The 26,967-nt window shown below is 49.5% G+C and overlaps 3 protein-coding genes and 2 long non-coding RNA genes across 5 annotated transcripts; 2 read left to right on the forward strand and 3 right to left on the reverse strand.

The window, feature by feature from the left end:
* Positions 1-23: 23 nt before the first annotated feature.
* LOC135403010 (gasdermin-A2-like) lies at positions 24-16,853 on the reverse strand. The gene is made up of 9 exons (XM_064636619.1): positions 16,513-16,853; positions 16,141-16,345; positions 15,711-15,876; positions 15,533-15,626; positions 2,453-2,491; positions 2,048-2,217; positions 1,708-1,858; positions 945-1,018; positions 24-808 (listed from the first exon to the last, which is right to left on the reverse strand). Exons 1-9 carry the CDS (start codon positions 16,730-16,732, stop codon positions 491-493), a joined length of 1,437 nt encoding a protein of 478 aa, XP_064492689.1. The 5' UTR covers positions 16,733-16,853; the 3' UTR covers positions 24-490.
* LOC135402780 (gasdermin-A-like) lies at positions 6,087-11,855 on the reverse strand. Its single transcript, XM_064636241.1, has 10 exons — positions 11,742-11,855; positions 9,806-10,074; positions 9,419-9,608; positions 8,990-9,155; positions 8,812-8,905; positions 8,293-8,388; positions 7,940-8,109; positions 7,601-7,751; positions 6,855-6,928; positions 6,087-6,719 (listed from the first exon to the last, which is right to left on the reverse strand). The coding sequence occupies exons 2-10, from the start codon at positions 10,023-10,025 to the stop codon at positions 6,459-6,461; spliced, it is 1,422 nt and encodes a 473-aa protein (XP_064492311.1). The 5' UTR covers positions 10,026-10,074; positions 11,742-11,855; the 3' UTR covers positions 6,087-6,458.
* Positions 16,327-19,109, forward strand: LOC135403022 (uncharacterized). The gene is made up of 3 exons (XR_010425296.1): positions 16,327-16,396; positions 18,852-18,936; positions 19,031-19,109. It is a non-coding gene; the product is annotated as an uncharacterized LOC135403022 (long non-coding RNA).
* A 12-nt stretch (positions 19,110-19,121) lies between these two features.
* On the reverse strand, positions 19,122-23,273 carry LOC135403012 (gasdermin-A-like). Its single transcript, XM_064636621.1, has 9 exons — positions 23,054-23,273; positions 22,676-22,886; positions 22,246-22,411; positions 22,068-22,161; positions 21,606-21,644; positions 21,201-21,370; positions 20,862-21,012; positions 20,116-20,189; positions 19,122-19,979 (listed from the first exon to the last, which is right to left on the reverse strand). The coding sequence occupies exons 1-9, from the start codon at positions 23,271-23,273 to the stop codon at positions 19,743-19,745; spliced, it is 1,362 nt and encodes a 453-aa protein (XP_064492691.1). The 3' UTR covers positions 19,122-19,742.
* LOC135403019 (uncharacterized) lies at positions 22,809-23,908 on the forward strand. Its single transcript, XR_010425293.1, has 2 exons — positions 22,809-22,937; positions 23,078-23,908. It is a non-coding gene; the product is annotated as an uncharacterized LOC135403019 (long non-coding RNA).
* Positions 23,909-26,967: the final 3,059 nt, after the last annotated feature.

A 26,967-nucleotide genomic window follows, 5' to 3' on the forward strand; every position in this document is an offset into this window, starting at 1 on the left:
AAGCGATAATGAGAGTATTTAAATTGTATCTGAAGCACTGCCCCGTGTCCCTGGAGCAGCCTGTGGGCAATGGCAGTGCTGGGAGCAGGGAAGGGTGGGTGAAAGCCCTGGGATCCCCCCACCTTTGTGCCACCAGCAGCTCCTGGAGCCCTCCAGGACCCCCAGGGGGGACCAGGGTAAGTGGTCCCCCTGCAGGTCTTTTCCTTTGGCTTTTGTTTCCATTGCATTTTTCCCCCTTTTCCCTTGGCAATCCCTTGCCCTTCCCTTTCCCATTAATTGATTGCAGAAGCAGCAGCGTTTTTAGGGAAGCAGGATAACATGAGGCACAGCTGCCAGGCCTGTGATTATTTGGGCTCGTGGATTTTCTGGTTGTCCCTCTGCTTTCAATGGGGGACAGCCAGGGAAATCACCTTGGATATCCAGCCTTTTGCATCCATAATGAGTTTTCCTGCCCTAAGTTTGCTTTTTGCAGCCAAAGCAGCCTTGAGCATTAACAAGGATGAAACTGGGGGAGAGAAGTGGCTGGTTTGCAGAGGTTTTCCAGCATCTCGGAGAGGGGATCCCTGGGCAGGGGCAGGTCCCCACTGAGGAGGTTGAGGGCGTACAGGGCCACGTACAGGGCGGCCACGACCTCATCAGGCTGTTCCATGGGCTCAGCTAATCCATCTTCCTGGAGCTTCACTCTGCTCATCTCCACCAGGGCCATGGTTAAGCTCTGATCCTCCTGCTGTGGGAAGGAGAGCAGGCTGGCATCCACATGGAAAGGCGTAGCCACCGTCTTCAGATTGTGCTCCAGGAGTTTTCCAACCTTCAGAGCAACCACAAAAAAGGCAAATCAGTGTTTTAACAATTTGTCAAATTGTGATGTCATCATGGACACAGTGCTTGAATTAAAATACCCCTGTTACCCCTTCAAAGGAGCCAAGTGTGATGTGGGTACTCACCAGCTGCAGCTGTTGGGACACAATCTTCCTTTCCAAGGATTCCAGCAGCAGCGCCAGCTGATTGTCCAGTAGCTCTGCAGAATGAAACCAGCTCTGATCAGAAAGCTGCCAGCCAGGTGTTTGAGAGAGCTGGTGGGATGGGCAGGGTGAGCAGGATGAGAAGAGTGATCATTTCTTGTAGGAAATGCCTGTTTGTTCCAAAGCTCTTTGGATGTTTTATTCCAAATGATTTGTGCTGTGAGAGGGATGTGTCTGTTTCTCACAGAATCATGGAATCTCGTGAGTTGGGAGGGACTCCAAGGATCATCGAGTCTGATTCCTGGCCCTGCCCAGGACATCCCAGCAATCCCACCCTGTCCCTGAGAGTGTTGTCCAAACACTCCTGGAGCTCTGGCAGCCTTGGGGCCGTGCCCACTGCCCTGGGGAGCCTGTTCAGTGCCAACCACCCTCTGGGGGAAGAACCTTTCCCTGAGATCCAACCTAACCCTGCTCTGGCTCAGCTCCAGCCCTTCCCTGGGTCCTGTCACAGGTCACAGAGTAGAGATTGGAGCAGCCCCTTGGGAGGAAGCTGTGAATGCACTTGGAGGGAGCAGAGAAGCCTGGAGGGGTATCATGGGGGGTTCTCTGCTCTGCCCTGCATGGGATTTAGATGCACTTCCTCCCCCAAGATTCCACTTGGGGAGGAAGAGGAGCAGGAGGGCCTGGCCAGCCTGGGAGTCAGCCCTGCCTTTATTTCCCTACTATTAAAGACCCAAAGCCTCACCAGCCAAAGCATCGAGGGTGTAGGTTATTCCCTTTGCCAGCTGAAGACAACGATCTCCTGGAGAATTCTCCAAGGTGCTCAACAGGTCTTTTAAGTCTGGGCTTTCAGTTTTCAGCTCATAACCATCAGTTTTCTCAAGAACTCCTTCCATCTGAGGGGACAAGGAAAAGAAAAGTGAGGATTTGAGGGCAGAGGCTGCTGCTAGTGCAGAGCAGAGAGATGTGCTGAGTGTGGGAATTTTGGAGGGACTGTTGTGGCACAGGTGCCTTGTGGGGCAAGAGGTGTGATGGTGGATGTCTGTGTGTTTGTATATCCTGGCACTGGGAGAAGCTTTACTTACCTTCTGGCTGAGCTCTTGAAAGAGGTTCCTGTCTCTCATCACAGCTGTGATGGTGTTTAAGATTGTGACCCGCAGGTCAGAAGGCAACTCAGAGAAAATGCCACAGTATTGTTTAACTTCTCTGTCCACTGCACCTAATTTTGGTGTTGGGATCTCTAAAAAGGAGATACCTGAAAACCAGAAAGAGTGCAAAGATGTCACTACTGAACTGGGAGTTCAGTGGCAGCCCTAAACTGAGAGTGTGAAACCCTGGTGTGAATATTTTGGAAGCAAGATGGAATTTGGGCGCTTGTCATGTCTTGGGGAACACAACAGTCTTGGTGGTTTGTTTTATCCTGGGAGATTCCATCTTACTCAAACCAGGTAAAAACTGTGCAAGTGGTAGCAGAAAAACACTTTGCTTACCTGTCACTGGAGTTGGATCTTCTTTAAAATAAGACAGTTCTGCAACAGGATAAAAAGGACATTTACAACGTGTCCCCCAGCCTTCCCACTGAAGGTCACCCACCCTGTTTTCTCCCTGGCTCTTTTCTTCTAAACAGGAAAAAGGACCAATCCAAACTCTGCTGTCTGTGCCATTTATCACCAGGAGCTCTGCAGCTCCCCAAATGGAGAGCTGAGAGTTCCAGTGTCCCCCTTGCCTTTCCCTACCAACCTCTCCCCAAACTGCTCCTTTCCCACACAGCTCCTTGACCTTCCATGGGTTGGACAACCTTCCCCAGGTGGTTTCTGTCCCTCCCACTGCCTCCATGTCCTTGCAAACGAGCTGAGGGTGGCTGTGGGGCTGAGTGATACTTGAGAAAATGTTCTTCCTCTTCTGCCCTGTTTCGCAAATGGAGGAGTTGGTAATTTCTGGAAGTTACTTACTCCATTCTCCTTTTTTAATGTCCATCTTGATGGCCCTGAAGGCCAGGGTGCAGCCCTTGCGTATGACTAAGCTTTGTCTGTTCTCTGTGGAGGCCTGGTGGAGGAGAACACCCTGTTAGAGCACCTGGGTGCAGGTGTTGGGGAAGGAGCGACAGCTGAGCCCGGAGAGAAACCAAACCTGTGCAGAGAACTTGGCGTAAATCGTGGCTAGGAAGCCTCCCTGTGCCTTGCTGGATTCCTTGTAGACGGTCTCCTCCGAGGCTTCCAGGGTTTCATAAACCATGTATAAATCGAGCTCTGTGCTCAGGAGCTGTTGGATGAAGGAGTGACCCATGTTGATTTTTCTAAAAGAGAAAAAGGATGGGAACAGGCTGGAGCACAAGTGATTTGAGGAGCAGCTGAGAGAGCTGGGGGGGCTCAACCTGGGGAAAAGGAGGCTCAGAGGGGATGTTCTGGCTCCAAGCCCCACCCAGCCAGGCCTAGTTAGGGGGAATTCATTGTCTAAGGTCTCAATCTTGTTTTTTTTTCTGTTGAACCCCCATTGTGTGACCCAGTATGGGTTGGGTGGGGATGGCCAGAGCGTGTGTGCTGCCTTTGTCCTGCCTTACCTATTTTCTATCATTGTCTCCACTGAGTCCATTGATATGGCCTTCTTCTGCAGCTTGATGGAAAACTCCTGGGACAAAGAGCCACTTCCCTTCAGCTCCACACTTGCAGGATCAACGCTAACGCTGATATCTGCCTTGACTTGGTCAGCAGTGACCTTTGAGAGAGTGAATTGGCTGGAATGTGGACCATCTCCCAAGGGAAGGAGGGACTCTGAAATGATTCCATGCATTTGCTTCAGCAGGATGGCACAGACTCAGCACTGTAAGTATTTCACCCACAGGAAAGCTGGAACGTGGGACAGTTCAGCCATGACCCCAGTGACCCCAAACATTATCTGTGGAATTAGTGAACTTCACATTGATATATTTGGGCTATACCTGTACTTTTCCCATCTTTTCCAGGCAGCAGCACACTGTCCAGTGTGAAGTGTGTGCACTCGTAGTAGGGATCTGAGCGGAATATTGTATTTTGTTTTCTTTTTTTTGTCAGAAGACACAAGGGTCTGAAGCGCTCCTCGTCTGCGCTGTCCTCGACAGGTGCCAATTTTTTCTTTGTATCCATTTGACTTACAACATATCTGGTGACTTTTTTAAACATTCTGCTGTGTGTGGATGAAGTTTTGCAGCCAAGACAAGTGGAGTTGTGCCTTAGGAAAGAGGCAAGGCAAATTAAGCCAAATTATTTGAAATAAGAGCAGGAAATATCAAGCAATCACCCCAGGCCAGCCCTCTGGGCTTGGGCTGGTGCTCTGCAGGGGAGAGCTGGTGTTTGAGAGCCAGAAACAAAGCCCTGTTTCCTGAGGCAGCTTGTTTTTCACCAAAAAAAAGTTTCAGTTTCACTTTTCTGGTGTGTTGGGGGAGGGAAAGCCAGGGAATGCCAGACTGGTTTGGGTTGGAAGAGACCTTAAAGCCCATCCAGTGCCTCCCCCTGCCATGGGCAGGGACACCTTCCACTAGCCCAGGTTGCTCCAAGCCCCGTCCAACCTGGCCTTGGACACTTGCAGGGCTGGGGCAGCCCCAGCTTCTCTGGGCAACCTGTGCCAGGGCCTCACCTGGCTCCCAGGGAGGAATTTCTTCCCAATGCCCCTTCTAACCCCACTGTCTCTCAGGTTAAATCCATTGCCAAGACAGATAGGCTCGTGTGCCCAATTTTAGTAGCACTTGCAGGGCTCATTGCTTTGGAAGTCTTCAAGAAGGGAGAAAAGCTAAAGAAGAGCACTTAGCAGGCAGCTTCCCCCAAGGCTCTGCCCCAGCCCAAGCTCTGGAATAAGGCACTTGCCTGTTTGGTGGATGCCTCCTGTGGATGGGGAGCCTGGGTCTGCTGAGGGGATGTGAGCCCTGCAGAGCAGCAGGACTGGGGAGGAGATCTCTGGCTTCCCTTCTGCTCAGAGGGCCGGAAGTGATTGCTAAATGAGGGAGTTGGCACAGGAAGCTGGAAGGAGCACAGACCCAAAGAGTTTTAACCCAAAGTGATTTCCCTTACCTTGCTAAGGGGGGTCTCCCTGAAGCAACCCCTGGGGCAGAAGCACCGTTAGACCCAGTCCTTAGACCCAGTCTGTGCAGGAGGATCCCAGGCTGGTCACTGCAGCTTATCCCCAGTCACTCTCAGATGTGAGCGACTTCCTGTCCCCTTCACCATTGTTCAGCCTTTGCACAACTATTGCTTAACTCTGCCACTGAATGGCTTGGTGATTGGGCAGAATCAGGTTGTTGGAAACTTTAAGAGAGAGTGAGTCAGTGGAACTTCTACAGATGGAGCAGATGAAACCCACCCACCCCTCCAGGACCCTGAGGGGAGCTGGGCCTGCAGATGTTACACCATGTTTGTGTTTTCAGCATGTTTGGGCTGTGCTGCTTTGTGATCTCTTCCTGCCTTTCCCTGCAGTGCAGGATTTCTTGGGACAGGAGTTCAGGTAAAGAAGTAAAAGAAGTAAAGAGCCAAGTGTGATATCAGTGACTGCTAGTGGCTGTGGAATCATCAATCATATTTTGCAGACTTGGGTGGAAAATAAGTGCCCTTTAACCTGTGCCCTGCAGTTCTTGCCTCAGTCTGTGCCCTCTTTTGCAGCCTGAGTCGCGTGGACTGACACTGATCCCTGCCGAGCCAGGAACATCTGCTCTAGGGAGGCCGTTCTGCCAGGGCATGGGAGAAGGTTGGTGTTGGTCAGTAATTATTTGCCTTCCTATCTCTTTGTATCCATGGAGTAGGGGTGCATTAGGAATTGGCTACGTGGCCTTATTTCTGTGACAGCCTCACCCCCAGGGTTGTGGGATGTGCTGTGGGACCGAAAACACACAGAAAGAAAGAAGTTGCCTTCCAGAACACTGGGCTGCTCAGCAAGAAGCTCCTCTTTACTTATAAAGTGATAATGAGAGTATTTAAATTGTATCTGAAGCACTGCCCCATGTCCCTGGAGCAGCCTGTGGGCGATGGCAGTGCTGGGAGCAGGGAAGGGTGGGTGAAAGCCCTGGGATCCCCCCACCTTTGTGCCACCAGCAGTTCATGGAGCCCCTCAGGACCCCCAGGGGGGACCAGGGGAAGTGGTCCCCCTGCAGGTCTTTGGCTTTTGTTTCCATTGCATTTTTTTCCCCTTTCCCTTTGCATTTCCCTTCCTTTCCCTTTGCATTCCTTTTCCCTTTCCCATTCCCTTGCCTTTCCTTTTCCCATTCATTGGTTGCAGAAGCAGCAGCGTTTTTAGGGAAGCACACGAGGCACAGCTGCCAGGCCTGTGATTATTTGGGCTCGTGGATTTTCTGGTTGTCCGTCTGCTTTCAATGGGGGACAGCCAGAGACATCCACTTTGATATCCAGCCTTTTGCATCCATAATGTGGTTTCCTGCCTTAAGTTTGCTTTTTGCAGCCAAAGCAGCCTTGAGCATTAACAAGGATGAAACTGGGGGAGAGAAGTGGCTCATGGGTAGAGATTTTTCCACAGTTAGGGGAAGGGTTGCCTGGACAGGGGCAGGTCCCCACTGAGGAGGCTGAGGGCGTACAGGGCCACGTACAGGGCAGCCACGACCTCATAGGGCTTTTCCATGGGCTCAGCTGATCCATATTTCTGGAGCTTCACTCTGCTCAGCTCCACCAGGGCCATGGTTAAGGTCTGATCCTCCTGCTGTGGGAAGGAGAGCAGGCTGGCATCCACACGGAATGGCATATCCACCTTCTTCAGATCGTGATCCAGGAGTTTTCCAACCTTCATTGCAACCACAAAAAAGGCAAATCAGTGTTTTAACAAGTGTCAAATTGTGATGTCATCATGGACACAGTGCTTGAATTAAAATACCCCTGTTACCCCTTCAAAGGAGCCAAGTGTGATGTGGGTACTCACCAGCTGCAGCTGTTGGGACACAATCTTCCTTTCCAAGGATTCCAGCAGCAGCAGCAGCTGATTGTCCAGTAGCTCTGCAGAATGAAACCAGCTCTGATCAGAAAGCTGCCAGCCAGGTGTTTGAGAGAGCTGGTGGGATGGGCAGGGTGAGCAGGATGAGAAGGGTGATCATTTCTTGTAGGAAATGCCTGTTTGTTCCAAAGCTCTTTGCATGTTTTATTCCAAATGATTTGTGCTGTGAGAGGGATGTGTCTGTTACAGAATCGGAATCTCGTGAGTTGGGAGGGATTCCAAGGATCATCGAGTCTGATTCCTGGCCCTGCCCAGGACACCCCAGCAATCCCACCCTGTCCCTGAGAGTGTTGTCCAAACACTCCTGGAGCTCTGGCATCCTTGGTGCTGTGCCCACTGCCCTGGGGAGCCTGTTCAGTGCCCAACCAGCCTCTGGGGGAAGAACCTTTCCCTGAGATCCAACCTAAACCCTGCTCTGGCACAGCTCCAGCCCTTCCCTGGGTCCTGTCACAGGTCACAGAGCAGAGGTTGGAGCAGCCCCTTGGGAGGAAGCTGTGAATGCACTTGGAGGGAGCAGAGAAGCCTGGAGGGGTATCGTGGGGGGCTCTTTGCTCTGCCCTGCAAGGGATTTAGATGCAGATTCCACTTGGGGAGGAAGAGGAGCAGGAGGGCCTGGCCAGCCTGGGAGTCAGCCCTGCCTTTACTTCCCTACTATTAAAGACCCAAAGCCTCACCAGCCAAAGCATCGAGGGTGTAGGTTATTCCCTTTGCCAACAGAAGACGACGATCTCCTGGAGAATTCTCCAAGGTGCTCAACAGGTCTTTTAAGTCTGGGCTTTCAGTTTTCAGCTCATAACCATCAGTTTTCTCTAGAACTTCTTCCATCTGGGGAACAAGGAAAAGAAAAGTGAGGATTTGAGGGCAGAGGCTGCTGCTAATGCAGAGCAGAGAGATGTGCTGAGTGTGGGAATTTTGGAGGGACTGTTGTGGCACAGGTGCCTTGTGGGGCAAGAGGTGTGATGGTGGATGTCTGTGTGTTTGTAAATCCTGGAACTGGGAGAAGCTTTACTTACCTTCTGGCTGAGCTCTTGAAAGAGGTTCCTGTCTCTCATCACAGCTGTGATGGTTTTTAAGAACATGACCCGCAGGTCAGAAGGCAACCCAGAGAAAATGCCACAGTATTTATTAACTTCTCTGTCCACTGTGAATAATTCTTTTTTTCGGAACTCTGATAACCCGGAAGCTGAAAACCAGAAAGAGTGCAAAGATGTCACTACTGAACTAGGAGTTCAGTGGCAGCCCTAAACTGAGAGTGTGAAACACTGGTATGAATATTGTGGAAGCAAGATGGAATTTGGGCAGTTGTCGTGTCTTGGGGAACACAACAGTCTGATGGTTTGTTTTATCCTGGGAGATTCCACCTTACCTGCACGTTTTACACGTTGAAGCAGAAAAATACTGTGCTGAACATCATGTTTGTGAAATCTACCTCCATCAAGCAAGTCTGTGATAAAACCCAGTCCTGCAACAGGATAAAAAGGACATTTACAATGTGTTCCCCAGCCTTCCCACTGAAGGTCACCCACCCTGTTTTCTCCCTGGCTCTTTTCTTCTAAACAGGAAAAAGGACCAATCCAAACTCTGCTGCCTGTGCCATTTATCACCAGGAGCTCTGCAGCTCCCCAAATGGAGAGCTGAGAGTTTCAGTGTCCCTCTTGCCCTTCCCTACCAACCCCTCCCCAAACTGCTCCTTTCCCACACAGCTCCTTGACCTTCCATGGGTTGGACAACCTTCCCCAGGTGGTTTCTGTCCCTCCCACTGCCTCCATGTCCTTGCAAATGAGCTGAGGGTGGCTGTGAGGCTGAGTGACACTTGAGAAAATGTTCTTCCTCTTCTGCCCTGTTTCCCGACTGGAGGAGTTGGTAATTTCTGGAAGTTACTTACTCCATTCTCCTTTGTTAATGCTCATCTGGATGGCCATGAAGGCCAGGGTGCAGCCCTTGGGAATGACTATGCTTTGTCTGTTCTCTGTGGTGCCCTGGTGGAGGAAAACACCCTGTTAGAGCACCTGGGTGCAGGTGTTGGGGAAGGAGCGACACCTGAGCCCGGAGAGAAACCAAACCTTTGCAAAGAACTTGGCGTAAATCATGGCTAGGAAGCCTCCCTGTGCCTTGCTGGACTCCTTGTAGATGGTCTCCTCCGAGGCTTCCAGGGTTTTGTAAACCACGTATAATTTGAGCTCTGTGCTCAGGAGCTGTTGGATGAAGGAGTGATCCATGTTGATTTTTCTAAAAGAGAAAAAGGATGGGAACAGGCTGGAGCACAAGTGATTTGAGGAGCAGCTGAGAGAGCTGGGGGGGCTCAACCTGGGGAAAAGGAGGCTCAGAGGGGATGTTCTGGCTCCAAGCCCCACCCAGCCTGGCCTAGTTAGGGGGAATTCATTGTCTAAGGTCTCAGTCTTGTTTTTTTGCTGTTGAACACCCACTGTGTGACCCGGGATGGGTTGGGTGGGGATGGCCAGAGCGTGTGTGCTGCCTTTGTCCTGCCTTACCTTTTCTTTCTCATTGTCTCCAGTGAGTTCATTTCTATGGCCTTCTTCTGCAGCTTGATGGAAAACTCCTGAGACAAGGAGCCACCTCCTTTCAGCTCCACACTTGCATCGTCAACTCTAACGTTGATATCCCCATTGACTTGGTCAGCAGTGACCTTTGAGAGAGTGAATTGGCTGGAATGTGGACCATCTCCCAAGGGAAGGAGGGACTCTGAAATGATTCCATGCATTTGCTACAGCAGGATGGCACAGACTCAGCACTGTAAGTATTTCACCCACAGGAAAGCTGGAACGTGGGACAGTTCAGCCATGACCCCAGTGACCCCAAAACATTATCTATGGAATTTGTGAACCTGAATATATCAGGTTGATATATTTGGGCTTTACCTGTGCTTTCCCCATCTTCTCCAGGCAGCAGCACATCGTTCAGACTAAACCCTGTGCACTGGTAGTAGGGACGTGAGTGGAATATGGTATTTTGTTTTCTTTTTCCTATCAGAAGACAGAAGGGTCTGAAGTGCTCGTGGTCTGCGATGCTCTCGACAGGGACCAATCCTCCATCTGGATCCATTTGACTTGAAACGTATCTGGTGACTTTTTTAAACATTCTGCTGTGTGTGGATGAAGTTTTGCAGCCCAGCCAGGTGGATTTGTGCCTTGGGAAAGAGGCAAGGCAAGTTAAGCCAAATTACTTGAAAGAAGTAACCAAATGTTAGTTCAATTATTAGGAAGTTTTCAAAATAATGACCTGAATACACCACATTATCTAAGGAGCCAACATTCAGAGGGTTGTTTTAGGGAGTGTTTGGAGAGGAAGGAGCAGGAGCTGTGGGTTGTTTGGACTCGTCCCCCTTTGCTGATGATATGGTTTGAAGCTGGCTCCCTGCCAAGTCTCCAAACCTTACCACCAGAAGTCCCCCCCCCCCCCCCCAAAAAACCTCAGGGAGAAGAGGGAGAAAAACTAAGAAAAACCCGAAGCGAGAGAGAGACAACCAAAGTGATATATATAAATATATTTATACTTATATATATAATTAAAATATACAATTTCAAAAGGGAAAGGGAAGGGGAAGGAAAAAGGGAACAGAACTAAAAATAGTATATATATATATATATATATATATATCCCGATTAGTGACACGATATCTAACAACTAAAAGAGTTAGCAAAGGAATATCTCACTACTCTCCTGGGACAATCGAGAGTCGCTCCGGAACGATCGCCGGCAACCTCTGTCTCCCAAGGCCGACAAGGCCCAACCAGGCCTCGCTCCCCAACACGGCAGACTCAACAGCAGGGAACCTGCACCTCCAAGCCGCCGGAAGGAAAGAGGACGAAGGCCTCTCCTCCTTTCTTCTTATAATCTGGCTTACGTAAAAATCGTAGGGAATACTGGGTAAATCTGGACCCTTCCTTGGTTACAAACTGGTCACCAAGGAAGGCCTAGCCCAAACCACCACAGCTGATGAAGCCCAGTCATGGTGCAGACAGAGCACAGCTCGCAGGCTCTGAGGGTGCAGATTTTGGGGGCAAATCTTCGAGGAGATATAAAGCAATCAGCCCAGGCCAGCCCCTTGGGTGTGGTCTGGTGCTGTGTAGGGCAGAGCTGGTGTTTGAGAGCCAGAAACAAAGCCCTCTTTCCTGAGGCAGCTTGTTTTTCACCAAAAAAAAAGTTTCACGCTTTTCTGGTGTGTTGGGGGAGGGAAAGCCAGGGAATGCCAGACTGGTTTGGGTTGGAAGAGACCTTAAAGCCCATCCAGTCCCATCCCCTGCCATGGGCAGGGACACCTTCCACTAGCCCAGGTTGCTCCAAGTCCCGTCCAACCTGGCCTTGGACACTTGCAGGGCTGGGGCAGCCCCAGCTCCTCTGGGCAACCTGTGCCAGGGCCTCACCTGGCTCCCAGGGAGGAATCTCTTCCCAATGACCCATCTAACCCCACTGTCTCTCAGGTTAAATCCATTGCCAAGACACTTAGGCTTGTGTGCCCAATTTTAGTAGCACTTGCAGGGCTCATTGCCTTGGAAGTCTTCAAGAAGGGAGAAAAGCTAAAGAAGAGCACTTAGCAGGCAGCTTCCCCCAAGGCTCTGCCCCAGCCCAAGCTCTGGAATAAGGCACTTGCCTGTTTGGTGGATGCCTCCTGTGGATGGGGAGCCTGGGTCTGCTGAGGGGATGTGAGCCCTGCAGAGCAGCAGGACTGGGGAGGAGATCTCTGGCTTCCCTTCTGCTCAGAGGGCAGAAGCATTTGCTAAACGAGGGTGTTGGCACAGGAAGCTGGAAGGAGCACAGACCCAAAGAATTTTAACCCAAAGTGATTTCCCTTACCTTGCTAAGGGGGGTCTCCCTGAAGCAACCCCTGGGGCAGAAGCACCTTTAGACCCAGTCTGTGCAGGAGGATCCCTGGCTGGTCACTCCAGCTTATCCCCAGTCACTCCCAAATGTGAGTGATTTCCTGTCCCCTTCAACTTGTTCATCCTTCACACAACTATTGCTTAACTCTGCCATGGAAAGTCTGCGGTGATTGGGCAGAGTCAGATTGTTGGAAACTTTTATGGAGACTGTGAGTCATTGGAATTTTTACAGTTGGAACAGATGAAACCCACCCACCCCTCCAGGACCCTGAGTGGAGCTGGGCCTGCAGGTGCTACACCATGTTTGTGTTTTCAGCATGTTTGGGCTGTGATGCTTTGTGATCTCTTCCTGCCTTTCCCTGCAGTGCAGGATTTCTTGGGACAGGAGTACAGGTGGCAGAAAAGAAGTAAAGAGCCAAGTGTGATATCAGTGACTGCTAGTGGCTGTGGAATCATCAATCATATTTTGCAGACTTGGGTGGAAAATAAGTGCCCTTTAAGCTGTGCCCTGCAGTTCTTGCCTCAGTCTGTGCCCTCTTTTGCAGCCTGAGTCGCGTGGACTGACACTGATCCCTGCCGAGCCAGGAACATCTGCTCTAGGGAGGCCGTTCTGCCAGGGCATGGGAGAAGGTTGGTGTTGGTCAGTAATTATTTGCCTTCCTATCTCATTGTATCCATGGAGTAGGGGTGCATTAGGAATTGGCTACGTGGCCTTATTTCTGTGACAGCCTCACCCCCAGGGTTGTGGGATGTGCTGTGGGACCGAAAACACACGGGAAGAAAGAAGTTGCCTTCCAGAACACCGGACTGCTCAGCAAGAAGCTCCTCTTTATTTATAAAGCGATAATGAGAGTATTTAAATTGTACCTGAAGCACTGCCCCATGTCCCTGGAGCAGCCTGTGGGCGATGGCAGTGCTGGGAGCAGGGAAGGGTGGGTGAAAGCCCTGGGATCCCCCCACCTTTGTGCCACCAGCAGCTCATGGAGCCCCCCAGGATCCCCAGGGGGGACCGGGGTAAGTGGATCACTGCAGGTCTTTTCCTTTGGCTTTTGTTTCCATTGCATTTTTCCCCCTTTTCCCTTTGCATTTCCCTTCCTTTCCCTTTGAATTCCTTTTCCCTTGCCTTTCCCTTTCCCATTAATTGATTGCAGAAGCAGCAGCATTTTTAGGGAAGCACACGAGGCACAGCTGCCAGGCCTGTGATTATTTGGGCTCATGGATTTTCCAGTTGTCCCTCTGATTTCAATGGGGGACAGCCAGGGAAATCACCTTGGATATCCAGCCTTTTGGATCCATAATGAGGTTTCCTGCCTTAAGTTTGCTTTTCTCAGCCAAAGCAGCCTTGAGCATTAACAAGGATGAAATTGGGGGAGAGAAGTGGCTGGTGGGCAGAGGTTTCCCAGCAGCTTGGGGAGGGGTTCCCTGGGCAGGGCCAGGTGCCTACTTGGGGCCACTGAGGAGGTTGAGGGCGTACAGGGCCACGTACAGGGCGGCCACGACCTCATAGGGCTGTTCCATGGGCTCAGCTGATCCATCTTCCCGGAGCTTCACTCTGCTCAGCTCCACCAGGGCCATGGTTAAGGTCTGATCCTCCTTCCGTGGGAAGGAGAGCAGGCTGGCACTCACACGGAAAGGCATATCCACCTTCTTCAGCTCGTGCTCCAGGAGTTTTCCAACCTTCAGAGCAACCACAAAAAAGGCAAATCAGTGTTTTAGCAAGTTGTCAAATTGTGATGTCATCGTGGACACAGTGCTTTAATTAAAATACCCCTGTTACCCCTTCAAAGGAGCCAAGTGTGATGTGGGTACTCACCAGCTGCAGCTGTTGGGACACAATCTTCCTTTCCAAGGATTCCAGCAGCAGCAGCAGCTGATTGTCCAGTAGCTCTGCAGAATGAAACCAGCTCTGATCAGAAAGCTGCCAGCCAGGTGTTTGAGAGAGCTGGTGGGATGGGCAGGGTGAGCAGGATGAGAAGGGTGATCATTTCTTGTAGGAAATGCCTGTTTGTTCCAAAGCTCTTTACATGTTTTATTCCAAATGATTTGTGCTGTGAGAGGGATGTGTCTGTTACAGAATCAGAATCTCTTGAGTTGGGAGGGACTCCCAAGGATCATGGAGTCTGATTCCTGGCCCTGCCCAGGACACCCCAGCAATCCCACTCTGTCCCTGAGAGTGTTGTCCAAACCCTCCTGGAGCTCTGGCAGCCTTGGTGCTGTGCCCACTGCCCTGGGGAGCCTGTTCAGTGCCCAACCAGCCTCTGGGGGAAGAACCTTTCCCTGAGATCCAACCTGACCCTGCCCTGGCACAGCTCCAGCCCTTCCCTGGGTCCTGTCACAGGTCACAGAGCAGAGGTTGGAGCAGCCCCTTGGGAGGAAGCTGTGAATGCACTTGGAGGGAGCAGAGAAGCCTGGAGGGGTATCATGGGGGGCTCTCTGCTCTGCCCTGCATGGGATTTAGATGCAGATTCCACTTGGGGAGGAAGAGGAGCAGGAGGGCCTGGCCAGCCTGGGAGTCAGCCCTGCCTTTATTTCCCCCCTATTAAAGACCCAAAGCCTCACCAGCCAAAGCATCGAGGGTGTAGGTTATTCCCTTTGCCAGCTGAAGACGACGATCTCCTGGAGAATTCTTTAAGGTGCTCAACAGGTCTTTTAAGTCTGGGCTTTCAGTTTTCAGCTCATAACCATCAGTTTTCTCAAGAACTCCTTCCATCTGGGGAACAAGGAAAAGAAAAGTGAGGATTTGAGGGCAGAGGCTTCTGCTAGTGCAGAGCAGAGAGATGTGCTGAGTGTGGGAATTTTGGAGGGACTGTTGTGGCACAGGTGCCTTGTGGGGCAAGAGGTGTGATGGTGGATGTCTGTGTGTTTGTAAATCCTGGCATTGAGAGAAGCTTTACTTACCTTCTGGCTGAGCTCTTGAAAGAGTTTCCTGTCTCTCATCACAGCTGTGATGGTGTTTAAGAACATGACCCGCAGGTCAAAAGGCAACTCGGAGAAAATCCGATAGTGTTGTTTAACTTCTCTGTCCACTGCGCCTAATTTTGGTGTTGGGATCTCTAAAAAGCAGATACCTGAAAACCAGAAAGAGTCCAAAGATGTCACTACTGAACTGGGAGTTCAGTGGCAGCCCTAAACTGAGAGTGTGAAACCCTGGTGTGAATGTTTTGGAAGCAAGATGGAATTTGTGCCGTTGTCATGTCTTGGGGAACACAACAGTCTTGGTGGTTTGTTTTATCCTGGGAGATTCCATCTTACTCAAACCAGGTAAAAACTGTGCAAGTGGTAGCAGAAAAACACTTTGCTTACCTTTCACTGAAGTTGGATCTTCTTTAAAATAAGACAGTTCTGCAACAGGATAAAAAGGACATTTAAAATGTGGTCCCCAGCCTTCCCACTGAAGGTCACCCACCCTGTTTTCTCCCTGGCTCTTTTCTTCTAAACAGGAAAAAGGACCAATCCAAACTCTGCTGCCTGTGCCATTTATCACCAGGAGCTCTGCAGCTCCCCAGATGTAGAGCTGAGAGTTCCAGTGTCCCTCTTGCCCTTCCCTACCAACCCCTCCCCAAACTGCTCCTTTCCCACAGAGCTCCTTGACCTTCCATGGGTTGGACAACCTTTCCCAGGTGGTTTCTGTCCCTCCCACTGCCTCCATGTCCTTGCAAACGAGCTGAGGGTGGCTGTGGGGCTGAGTGACACTTGAGAAAATGTTCTTCCTCTTCTGCACTGTTTCCTGAATGGAGGAGTTGGTAATTTCTGGAAATTACTTACCCCATTCTCCTTTGCTAATGTTCATCTGGATGGCCCTGAAGGCCAGGGTGCAGCCCTTGGGTATGACTATGCTTTCTATGTGCTCTGTGGAGGCCTGGTGGAGGAAAACACCCTGTTAGAGCACCTGGGTGCAGATGTTGGGGAAGGAGTGACACCTGAGCACAGAGAGAAACCAAACCTCTCCAAAGAACTTGGCGAAAATCTTGGCTAAGAAGCTCAACTCTGCCTTGGTGTCTTCCTTATAGACGGCCTTCTCCGAGGCTTCCAGGATTTCATAAACCAAGAACAAATCAGCGCCTGTCCTCTGGAGCTGTTGGATGAAGGAGTGATCCATGTTGATTTTTCTAAAAGAGAAAAAGGATGGGAACAGGCTGGAGCACAAGTGATTTGAGGAGCAGCTGAGAGAGCTGGGGGGGCTCAACCTGGGGAAAAGGAGGCTCAGAGGGGATGTTCTGGCTCCAAGCCCCACCCAGCCTGGCCTGGTTAGGGGGAATTCATTGTCTAAGGTCTCGATCTTGTTTTTTTTTCTGTTGAACCCCCATTGTGTGACCCAGCATGGGTTGGGTGGGGATGGCCAGAGCGTGTGTGCTGCCTTTGTCCTGCCTTACCTATTTTTTCTCACTGCCTCCAGTAAGTCCATTGGTATGGCCTTCTTCTGCAGCTTGATGGAAAATGCCTGGGACGAGGAGCCACTTCCTTTCAGCTCCACACTTGCACCATTAACGCTAACGCTGATATCTCCCTTGATTTGGTCAATATTGATATCTGAGAGATCGAACTGGCTGGAACCATCTCCCGAGGGAAGGAGGGACTCTGAAATGATTCCATGCATTTGCTTCAGCAGGATGGCACAGACTCAGCACTGTAAGTATTTCACCCACAGGAAAGCTGGAACGTGGGACAGTTCAGCCATGACCCCAGTGACCCCAAAACATTATCTACGGAATTGGTGAACTTCACATTGATATATCTGGGCTTACCTGTGCTTTTCCCATCTTCTCCAGGCAGCAGCACACTGTCCAGTTTGAACTCTGTGCACTGGTAGTAGGGATCTGAGCGGAATACGTTATTTTGTTTTCTTTTTTGTATCAGAAGATAGGGGGGTCTGAAGTACTCCTGGTCTGCGCTGCTCTCGACAGGTGCCAATTCTTTGTTTGGATCCATTTGACTTACAATGTATCTGGTGACTTTTTTAAACATTCTGCTGTGTGTGGATGAAGTTTTGCAGCCAAGCCAAGTGGATTTGTGCCTTGGGAAAGAGGCAAGGCAAGTTTAGCCAAATTATTTGAAACAAGAGCAGGAAATATCAAGCAATCAGCCCAGGCCAGCCCCCTGGGCTTGGGCTGGTGCTCTGCAGGGGAGAGCTGGTGTCTGAGAGCCAGAAACAAAGCCCTGTTTCCTGAGGCAGCTTATTTTTCACAAAAAAAGAAGTTTCAGTTTCACTTTTCTGGTGTGTTGGGGGAGGGAAAGCCAGGGAATGCCAGACTGGTTTGGGTTGGAAGAGACCTTAAAACCCATCCAGTTCCAACCCCTGCCATGGACAAGGACACTTTACACTAGCCCAGGTTGCTCCAAGCCCCGTCCAACCTGCCCTTGGACACTTGCAGGGCTGGGGCAGCCCCAGCTTCTCTGGGCAACCTGTGCCAGGGCCTCACCTGGCTCCCCGGGAGGAATTTCTTCCCAATATCCCATCTAACCCTACTGTCTCTCAGGTTAAATCCATTGCCAAGACAAATAGGCTCCTGTGCTCAATTTTAGTATGTGCTGGTTTAAAGGTAAACCAGCAGGGGAAATGAACCCAACTCAAAAGAGAGATTATAAGTCTGAATACCAATTTAATAAAATAATACAATAAGTACGATTATACAGACAAGCAATTGGTTTTAACCCACAAAACCCAGATGTATAACCCAGCACCCTGGGGCATGAACAGAGTGGTGTTCGTTGGGCCCCCTGAGTCTGAAGTAAAAGGAGAGGGGAAAAACCTGTTGGTGAGAGTGCTGGTGCAGTCTGGTCAAGGGTGGTGATTGCGGTCCGGTCGAGAGTGGTGGTTGCAGTCTGGTTGAGAGCGGTGGCCTGCAGTCTTCCTCTGGATCCCAGGAGGGGTTAAAAATGTCCCAAGACCCCAAGATTATATATCCTCCAGTTCAGGCAGGAATGCCCAGTACCTCCCTCAGGGCGGGGAGTTCCACAATGGGTGTGAGGGCCTGAGCATCCTCTTATCTCGCAGGCCTCTTAACACCCAGTTTATAGCCTGAGGAGTCAGGGGTGCTCTGGGCAGATGGTGTAGATGGTCTATTGATAACAGTTTCTGGGAAATGACATGGAAGGCTATAGAATACACAGTTTTGGGTACCACCCATACAGTGATGAACTGGGCCCAGCTGTTCTAACCAGGACATAGTAGCACTTTCAGGACTCATTGTCTTGGAAGTCTTCAAGAAGGGAGAAAAGCTAAAGAAGAGCACTTAGCAGGCAGCTTCCCCCAAGGCTCTGCCCCAGCCCAAGCTCTGGAATAAGGCACTTGCCTGTTTGGTGGATGCCTCCTGTGGATCCGGAGTCTGGGGCTCTGAGGGTATGTGAGCCCTGCAGAGCAGCAGGACTGGGGAGGAGATCTCTGGCTTCCTTTCTGCTCAGAGGGCTGGAAGCTTTTCCTAAATGAGGGAGTTGGCAGAGGAAGCTGGAAGGGGCACAAGCCCAAAGACTTTTAACCAAAGTGATTTCCCTTACCTTGCTAAGGGGGGGTCTCCCTGAAGCAACCCCTGTGGCAGAAGCACCGTTTGACCCAGTCCTTAGACCCAGTCTGTGCAGGAGGATTCCTGGCTGGTCACTCCAGCTTATCCCGAGTCACTCTCAGATGTGAGAGACTTCCTGTCATCTTCACCTTGTTCAGCCTTCACACAACTATTGCTTAACTCTGCCACTGAAAGGCTTTGGTGATTGGGCAGAGTCAGATTGTTGGAAACTTTAAGAGAGACTGTGAGTCAGTGGAACTTCTACAGATGGAGCAGATGAAACCCACCCACCCCTCCAGGACCCTGAGTGGAGCTGGGCCTGCAGATGTTACACCATGTTTGTGTTTTCAGCATGTTTGGGCTGTGATGCTTTGTGATCTCTTCCTGCCTTTCCCTGCAGTGCAGGATTTCTTGGAGCAGGAGTTCAGGTAAAGAAGTAAAAAGAAGTAAAGAGCCAAGTGTGATATCAATGACTGGTAGGGGCTGTGGAATCATCAATTGTATTTTGCAGACTTGGGTGGAAAATAAGTGCCCTTTAAGCTGTGCCCTGCAGTTTTTGCCTCAGTCTGTGCCCTCTTTTGCAGCCTGAGTCGCGTGGACTGACACTGATCCCTGCCGAGCCAGGAACATCTGCTCTAGGGAGGCCGTTCTGCCAGGGCATGGGAGAAGGTTGGTGTTGGTCAGTAATTATTTGCCTTCCTATCTCTTTGTATGGAGTAGAGGTGCATTAGGAATTGGCTACGTGGCCTTATTTCTGTGACAGCCTCACCCCCAGGGTTGTGGGATGTGCTGTGGGACTGAAAACACACGGGAAGAAAGAAGTTACCTTCCAGAACACCGGGTTACTCAGCAAGAAGCTCCTCTTTATTTATAAAGCAATAATGAGAGTATTTAAATTGTACCTGAAGCACTGCCCCGTGTCCCTGGAGCAGCCTGTGGGCCATGGCAGTGCTGGGAGCAGGGAAGGGTGGGTGAAAGCCCTGGGATCCCCCCACCTTTGTGCCACCAGCAGCTCATGGAGCCCCCCAGGACCCCCAGGGGGGACTGGGGTAAGTGGATCACTGCAGGTCTTTTCCTTTGGCTTTTGTTTCCGTTGCATTTTTCCCCCTTTTCCCTTTGCATTTCCCTTCCTTTCCCTTTGAATTCCTTTTCCCTTGCCTTTCCCTTTCCCATTAATTGATTGCAGAAGCAGCAGCATTTTTAGGGAAGCACACGAGGCACAGCTGCCAGGCCTGTGATTATTTGGGCTCATGGATTTTCCAGTTGTCCCTCTGCTTTCAATGGGGGACAGCCAGAGAAATCCACTTTGATATCCAGCCTTTTGCATCCATAATGAGGTTTCCTGCCTTAATTTTGCTTTTCCCAGCCAAAGCAGCCTTGAGCATTAACAAGGATGAAATTGGGGGAGAGAAGTGGCTGGTGGGCAGAGGTTTCCCAGCAGCTTGGGGAGGGGTTCCCTGGGCAGGGCCAGGTGCCTACTTGGGGCCACTGAGGAGGCTGAGGACGTACAGGGCCACGTACAGGGCGGCCACGACCTCAAAGGGCCATTCCATGGGCTCAGCTGATCCATCTTCCCGGAGCTTCACTCTGCTCAGCTCCACCAGGGCCATGGTTAAGGTCTGATCCTCCTTCCGTGGGAAGGAGAGCAGGCTGGCATCCACACGGAACGGCATATCCACCTTCTTCAGCTCGTGCTCCAGGAGTTTTCCAACCTTCAGAGCAACCACAGAAAAGGCAAATCAGTGTTTTAGCAAGTTGTGAAATTGTGATGTCATCATGGACACAGTGCTTTAATTAAAATACCCCCATTTCCCCTTCAAAGGAGCCAAGTGTGATGTGGGTACTCACCAGCTGCAGCTGTTGGGACACAATCTTCCTTTCCAAGGATTCCAGCAGCAGCAGCAGCTGATTGTCCAGTAGCTCTGCAGAATGAAACCAGCTCTGATCAGAAAGCTGCCAGCCAGGTGTTTGAGAGAGCTGGTGGGATGGGCAGGGTGAGCAGGATGAGAAGGGTGATCATTTCTTGTAGGAAATGCCTGTTTGTTCCAAAGCTCTTTACATGTTTTATTCCAAATGATTTGTGCTGTGAGAGGGATGTGTCTGTTACAGAATCAGAATCTCTTGAGTTGGGAGGGACTCCCAAGGATCATGGAGTCTGATTCCTGGCCCTGCCCAGGACACCCCAGCAATCCCACTCTGTCCCTGAGAGTGTTGTCCAAACCCTCCTGGAGCTCTGGCAGCCTTGGTGCTGTGCCCACTGCCCTGGGGAGCCTGTTCAGTGCCCAACCACCCTCTGGGGGAAGAACCTTTCCCTGAGATCCAACCTGACCCTGCCCTGGCACAGCTCCAGCCCTTCCCTGGGTCCTGTCACAGGTCACAGAGCAGAGGTTGGAGCAGCCCCTTGGGAGGAAGCTGTGAATGCACTTGGAGGGAGCAGAGAAGCCTGGAGGGGTATCATGGGGGGCTCTCTGCTCTGCCCTGCATGGGATTTAGATGCAGATTCCACTTGGGGAGGAAGAGGAGCAGGAGGGCCTGGCCAGCCTGGGAGTCAGCCCTGCCTTTATTTCCCCCCTATCAAAGACCCAAAGCCTCACCAGCCAAAGCATCGAGGGTGTAGGTTATTCCCTTTGCCAGCTGAAGACGACGATCTCTTGGAGAATTCTTCAAGGTGCTCAACAGGTCTTTTAAGTCTGGGCTTTCAGTTTTCAGCTCATAACCATCAGTTTTCTCAAGAACTCCTTCCATCTGGGGAACAAGGAAAAGAAAAGTGAGGATTTGAGGGCAGAGGCTTCTGCTAGTGCAGAGCAGAGAGGTGTGCTGAGTGTGGGAATTTTGGAGGGACTGTTGTGGCACAGGTGCCTTGTGAGGCAAGAGGTGTGATGGTGGATGTCTGTGTGTTTGTAAATCCTGGCACTGAGAGAAGCTTTACTTACCTTCTGGCTGAGCTCTTGAAAGAGGTTCCTGTCTCTCATCACAGCTGTGATGGTGTTTAAGAACATGACCCGCAGGACAGAAGGCAACTCGGAGAAAATGCCACAGTATTGTTTAACTTCTCTGTCCACTGCGCCTAATTTTGGTGTTGGGATCTCTAAAAAGCAGATACCTGAAAACCAGAAAGAGTGCAAAGATGTCACTACTGAACTGGGCGTTCAGTGGCAGCCCTAAACTGAGAGTGTGAAACCCTGGTGTGAATGTTTTGGAAGCAAGATGGAATTTGGGCAGTTGTCATGTCCTGGGGAACACATCAGTCTTGGTGGTTTATTTTATCCTGGGAGATTCCATCTTACCCAAACCAGGTAAAAACTGTGCAAGTGGTAGCAGAAAAAAAATTTGCTTACCTTTCACTGAAGTTGGACGTTCTTTAAAATAAGACAGTTCTGCAACAGGATAAAAAGGACATTTACAATGTGTTCCCCAGCCTTCCCACTGAAGGTCACCCACCCTGTTTTCTCCCTGGCTCTTTTCTTCTAAACAGGAAAAAGGACCAATCCAAACTCTGCTGCCTGTGCCATTTATCACCAGGAGCTCTGCAGCTCCCCAGATGTAGAGCTGAGAGTTCCAGTGTCCCTCTTGCCCTTCCCTACCAACCCCTCCCCAAACTGCTCCTTTCCCACACAGCTCCTTGACCTTCCATGGGTTGGACAACCTTCCCCAGGTGGTTTCTGTCCCTCCTACTGCCTCCATGTCCTTGTAAACGAGCTGAGGGTGGCTGTGGGGCTGAGTGATACTTGAGAAGATGTTCTTCCTCTTCTGCCCTGTTTCCTGAATGGAGGAGTTGGTAATTTCTGGAAGTTACTTACCCCATTCTCCTTTGCTAATTTTCATCTGGATGGCCCTGAAGGCCAGGGTGCAGCCCTTGGGTATGACTGCACTTTCTATGTGCTCTGTGGAGCCCTGGTGGAGGAAAACACCCTGTTAGAGCCCCTGGGTGCAGGTGTTGGGGAAGGAGTGACACCTGAGCCCGGGGAGAAACCAAACCTCTCCAAAGAACTTGGCGAAAATCTTGGCTAAGAAGCTCAACTCTGCCTTGGTGTCTTCCTTATAGACAGTCTCCTCTGAGGCTTCCAGGGTTTCATAAACCAAGAACAAATCAGCGCCTGTCCTCTGGAGCTGTTGGATGAAGGAGTGACCCATGTTGATTTTTCTAAAAGAGAAAAAGGATGGGAACAGGCTGGAGCACAAGTCATTTGAGGAGCAGCTGAGAGAGCTGGGAGGGCTCAACCTGGGGAAAAGGAGGCTCAGAGGGGATGTTCTGGCTCCAAGCCCCACCCAGCCAGGCCTAGTTAGGGGGAATTCATTGTCTAAGGTCTCAGTCTTGGTTTTTTTGCTGTTGAACTCCCATTGTGTGACCCAGCATGGGTTGGGTGGGGATGGCCAGAGCGTGTGTGCTGCCTTTGTCCTGCCTTACCTATTTTTTCTCACTGACTCCAGTAAGTCCATTGGTATGGCCTTCTTCTGCAGCTTGATGGAAAATGCCTGGGACAAGGAGCCACCTCCTTTCAGCTCCACACTTGCACCATTAATGCTAACGCTGATATCCCCCTTGACTTTGTCAACGGTGACCTTTGTGAGACCAAATTGGCTGGAATCTGGACCATCTCCCGAGGGAAGGAGGGATTCTGAAATGATTCCATGCATTTGCTTCAGCAGGATGGCACAGACTCAGCACTGTAAGTATTTCACCCACAGGAAAGCTGGAACATGGGACAGTTCAGCCATGACCCCAGTGACCCCCAAACATTATCTATGGAATTTGTGAACTTCACATTGATATATCTGGGCTTACCTGTGCTTTTCCCATCTTTTCCAGGCAGCAGCACACTGTCCAGTTTGAACTCTGTGTACTCGTAGTAGGGATCTGAGCGGAATATGGTATTTTGTTTTCTTTTTTGTGTCAGAAGACAGAAGGGTCTGAAGCGCTCCTGTTGTCCGCTGTTCTCGACAGGTGCCAATCGTCCGTCTGGATCCATTTGACTTACAACGTATCTGGTGACTTTTTTAAACATTCTGCTGTGTGTGGATGAAGTTTTGCAGCCAAGCCAAGTGGATTTGTGCCTTGGGAAAGAGGCAAGGCAAGTTAAGCCAAATTATTTGAAATAAGAGCAGGAAATATCAAGCAATCACCCCAGGCCAGCCCCTTGGGCTTAGGCTGGTGCTCTGCAGGGGAGAGCTGGTGTCTGAGAGCCAGAAACAAAGCCCTGTTTCCTGAGGCAGCTTGTTTTTCACCAAAAAAAAGTTTCAGTTTCACTTTTCTGGTGTGTTGGGGGAGGGAAAACCAGGGAATGCCAGACTGGTTTGGGTTGGAAGAGACCTTAAAGCCCATCCAGTTCCATCCCCTGCCATGGGCAGTGTGATATATAAATAATTGTGATTCGTGGAACAAATGGGTGATTACATCAAAATAAAACAAACGGATTGTAAAACTTAATTACACCCCCATAAAGAAATAAAACAGACCCTCACAAGGTCAAGAGGCCTAAAACCTCCTTACTATCCTAAGGATAAAATATAGTAGAACTTTAAATCTTTAGACGCCTGTTCGTCCAAGAATGCATGAATTATGACTGGTTGTAGAGATAACCCTTTTAGCTTTAGCTGTAAGAAAACCCATATATTAAATACTTAGCAAAAACCTGTAGAATGTATATGTATATGATATAATTAATATGCATGAAGTAGCTAAGATAAATACTAAATGTACCCTGTAGTAGGGGTGTGCAGATTTGGGAAACTGGTCTCATTTCTGTCACCCAGCCGGCTGCTTGCTTTTACCATATAATAAACTATTATTCGAAACTTATAGAAACTCGAGACTTTGTTTATCACAATTGGTGACTTTCCCGACGTGATGTTCTCCGATCCCTGCTGGGTTAATTAGTACTCGAAACAGGGGGGCCCCCGCTGAATTCAGCGGCCTATTTCGGGTCTAATTTTCCACAGGACTGGAGTAACACGTTCTATGGTTATATGGTAAAAGCAAGGATTGCTCCCGGATTGCTGCAGCAAAAAGGGCCCATAATTCTCGTGCACGAAGACCCAGGGAAGAACAACGGACTGTGAGTATTCCCTGGTTGGGCGGGTAAGAGGTCGGGGTGGATGAGTGGATGAGACGCAGCTTTGCTGCCAAGGGACTGCGGCAGCCCCTTGAACTGCGCTTCTGTCCCCGTGCGAACGGAACAGCCAGTGACCGGGCGAAGCGAGAGAATTGCTGATTGCACCTCTGGGGTCGGTGGAAAGTCTTAAGGAGAGACCTTTGTGTCAGTGGGGAGAGTTTAGAAGGGATCCCAGAGAGTCGGTGGAGAGATTCTAGAAGGGACCTCGGAAAAGTATGGGGCAAGGATTCAGTAAGAAAGGCAGCCCCAAGAGAAAAGGGAGCAAGCAGGCATTGCCCAAGCAGGCATTGCTGGATATTACCCCTACCAGTCCTCTGGGGGTAATGATATCAAATTGGGAAGATATTGAGAATATTAGTAAGTTAACCCAAGAAAGGCCAATAGAAAAGAGATCAAAAGAAGTGAAATGGGAACTACTAGGTAACTTACCTCTCCCCTATAACCCTTCTTATTGTTTACAAACTCCCTCGGTTGTAGTTCCCACAGCCCCAAGAAATACTCCCCCTCCCTCTCCACAACTCCCCTCAGCTGTAAACCTCACAGCCCTGTTAAATCAAGGGTATGAAAGTCCCAAAAGAACTAAAGCCCAAAGAAAAAAACAGACAGCCCTAAGAAACGTCAGAACCTTTTTAGTAGATCAGGAAAGCTCTGGTGAAGAAGACAAAAGTTTAAAAACAACAAAAGAAGTAGGGAAACTGATGGAAGACCTCTTGGGAGTAGCTGAACAATTAAACAAATTCTTAGGACTCGATTGGGAATGTAACTCAGCCCTGACTGAGTACTGTACTTCCTTGACCCAAAGAACCAGAAAGGCTGTTCCCCATGAGAAAAATGTCAAAAAGGCATTTAAAGATCAGCAAGAAAAAAATAAAACCCCTATTACCTGGTTAGAAAGACTAAAGAAAAATTTACAGCAATATTTAGGCATTAGTCCTGATACACCAGCTGGCCTAATATTGTTGAAAGTTCACTTTATAAATTATGCCTGGAGTGATATTAAAAGAGAACTAAAGAAATTAGATGGATGGGAGAAAGGGGAGCTCAAAGACTTACTGAGAGAAGCCCAAAAATATATATATAAGCAGACCCCAACAAATTGTTTCAAGAGTCCAGGCAGTAAAATGTTTTTATTGTAAAAGAAAAGGTCATCTAAAAAGAAATTGTCTGAAAAGACAGAGGGACTTGAAACTATTTGAATAAAATAAATGAGATTAAAAGTGTCAAGAGCTCTATTTTGCAAGAATAACACACTGTAACCAGCTCTTGACAAAACTGAATTGAAACCTCAAGGTGAAAAATATAAATTTATAGTAAAGACTGAATCTAATCGAAAAGATATAACCAAAGTTCCCCAAAATTATAAAGCCAGTAAAACTACAATCAAAGTGATTAAAACAAAGAAGAAAAAAAAAAAAAATTCACAATACCTCTCAAAAAAACAAGTTTAAATTTAGCAGTTTATTTCAAATACTGGAGAGAATGACTAGACCTTCCCTTTTGCACTACCAACCCACGTAAAACACGCTGGGATCAGCCCAGCAACCGTCCGAGCAGTGCCCCAAACCCTGTGATCTCTGTAAGGAGCGGGCTCACACTGCCGGGACCCCCCGAGCTCACCAACGCCAGATCCTTCCTCAGCCCGGCTGCCGGCGGCCTGCCCGTGCTGAGTCACCTCCCCTGCCCTGGCACACGAGCTGGGGGCACTGTGTGCCATCGCAGAGTCGGCGTCCCCTCCCGACACACACCCCGGAGACACCGCGGAGTGAACTGTCAGCTTCGGCTCTTGGCTGCTGCTTCTCTGTCTTCCCCGAGCGGGAGGAGGGGGGGAAGGAGGAAAACTGACGAGGTGTCCTGCAGGAGCAGGACAAGAGAGTCTATAACTTTAATTTTGGTGACTTGAGAAGAGGAAAGTTATTTCTGTAATATATTTTGTCCTTTAGAACAACAAACACCAGGTCCTAAAAGTATGTATATGTATACAGTTGAATGTCTTCACCCATATTTGCAATTAAATTTGGAGAAGATTTTGAACAGTGATAAGGAGAGAGGAGGAGAGAAAGTGATTGATTTATGCTGTGTTGGAAACCCTGCTGTAGTGAGTCTGTGGTTGTGTTTGTCAATGTAGTAGAAGAAAGCGTTGTGAGGTTTTTACTGTTAAAAATTTGATTTTAGAGGAGCTGATATGTGTTTGCAAGTGATAAAATGGATTAATTTGCTTACCTGTGTCTCAAGTTTGGCACTTTTAGAGATCCTCACCCATTAAACAAGCTAACATGAGAAAAGGGAGGGCTATAGTGAAATAAGAAGGGGAACCACTGCTTTACTCTTGATATGGGTTAGCAATAATATTGGAAATTAAGTCTTTATAAAAAGTTCATTTCAGCAGACAGACCTGGTAACCAAGCAAAGACACCAAAACTCGGACTGGAGGTGGTATGGATGAAAAAGATTTTTGTGCGAAAATGAACAAATACCAATCTCCAAAAAGTGATGCATATACAGAATTGAAGTGCAATTTTGAATAATACTGTCAGAACACTAGATAATACCATGACTATTATATTCGTCTTTTGTTATCTTCTGATTT

The sequence above is a fragment of the Pseudopipra pipra genome, chromosome 26 (assembly GCF_036250125.1).
Source record: "Pseudopipra pipra isolate bDixPip1 chromosome 26, bDixPip1.hap1, whole genome shotgun sequence".
Taxonomy (NCBI): Eukaryota; Metazoa; Chordata; class Aves; order Passeriformes; family Pipridae; genus Pseudopipra; species Pseudopipra pipra.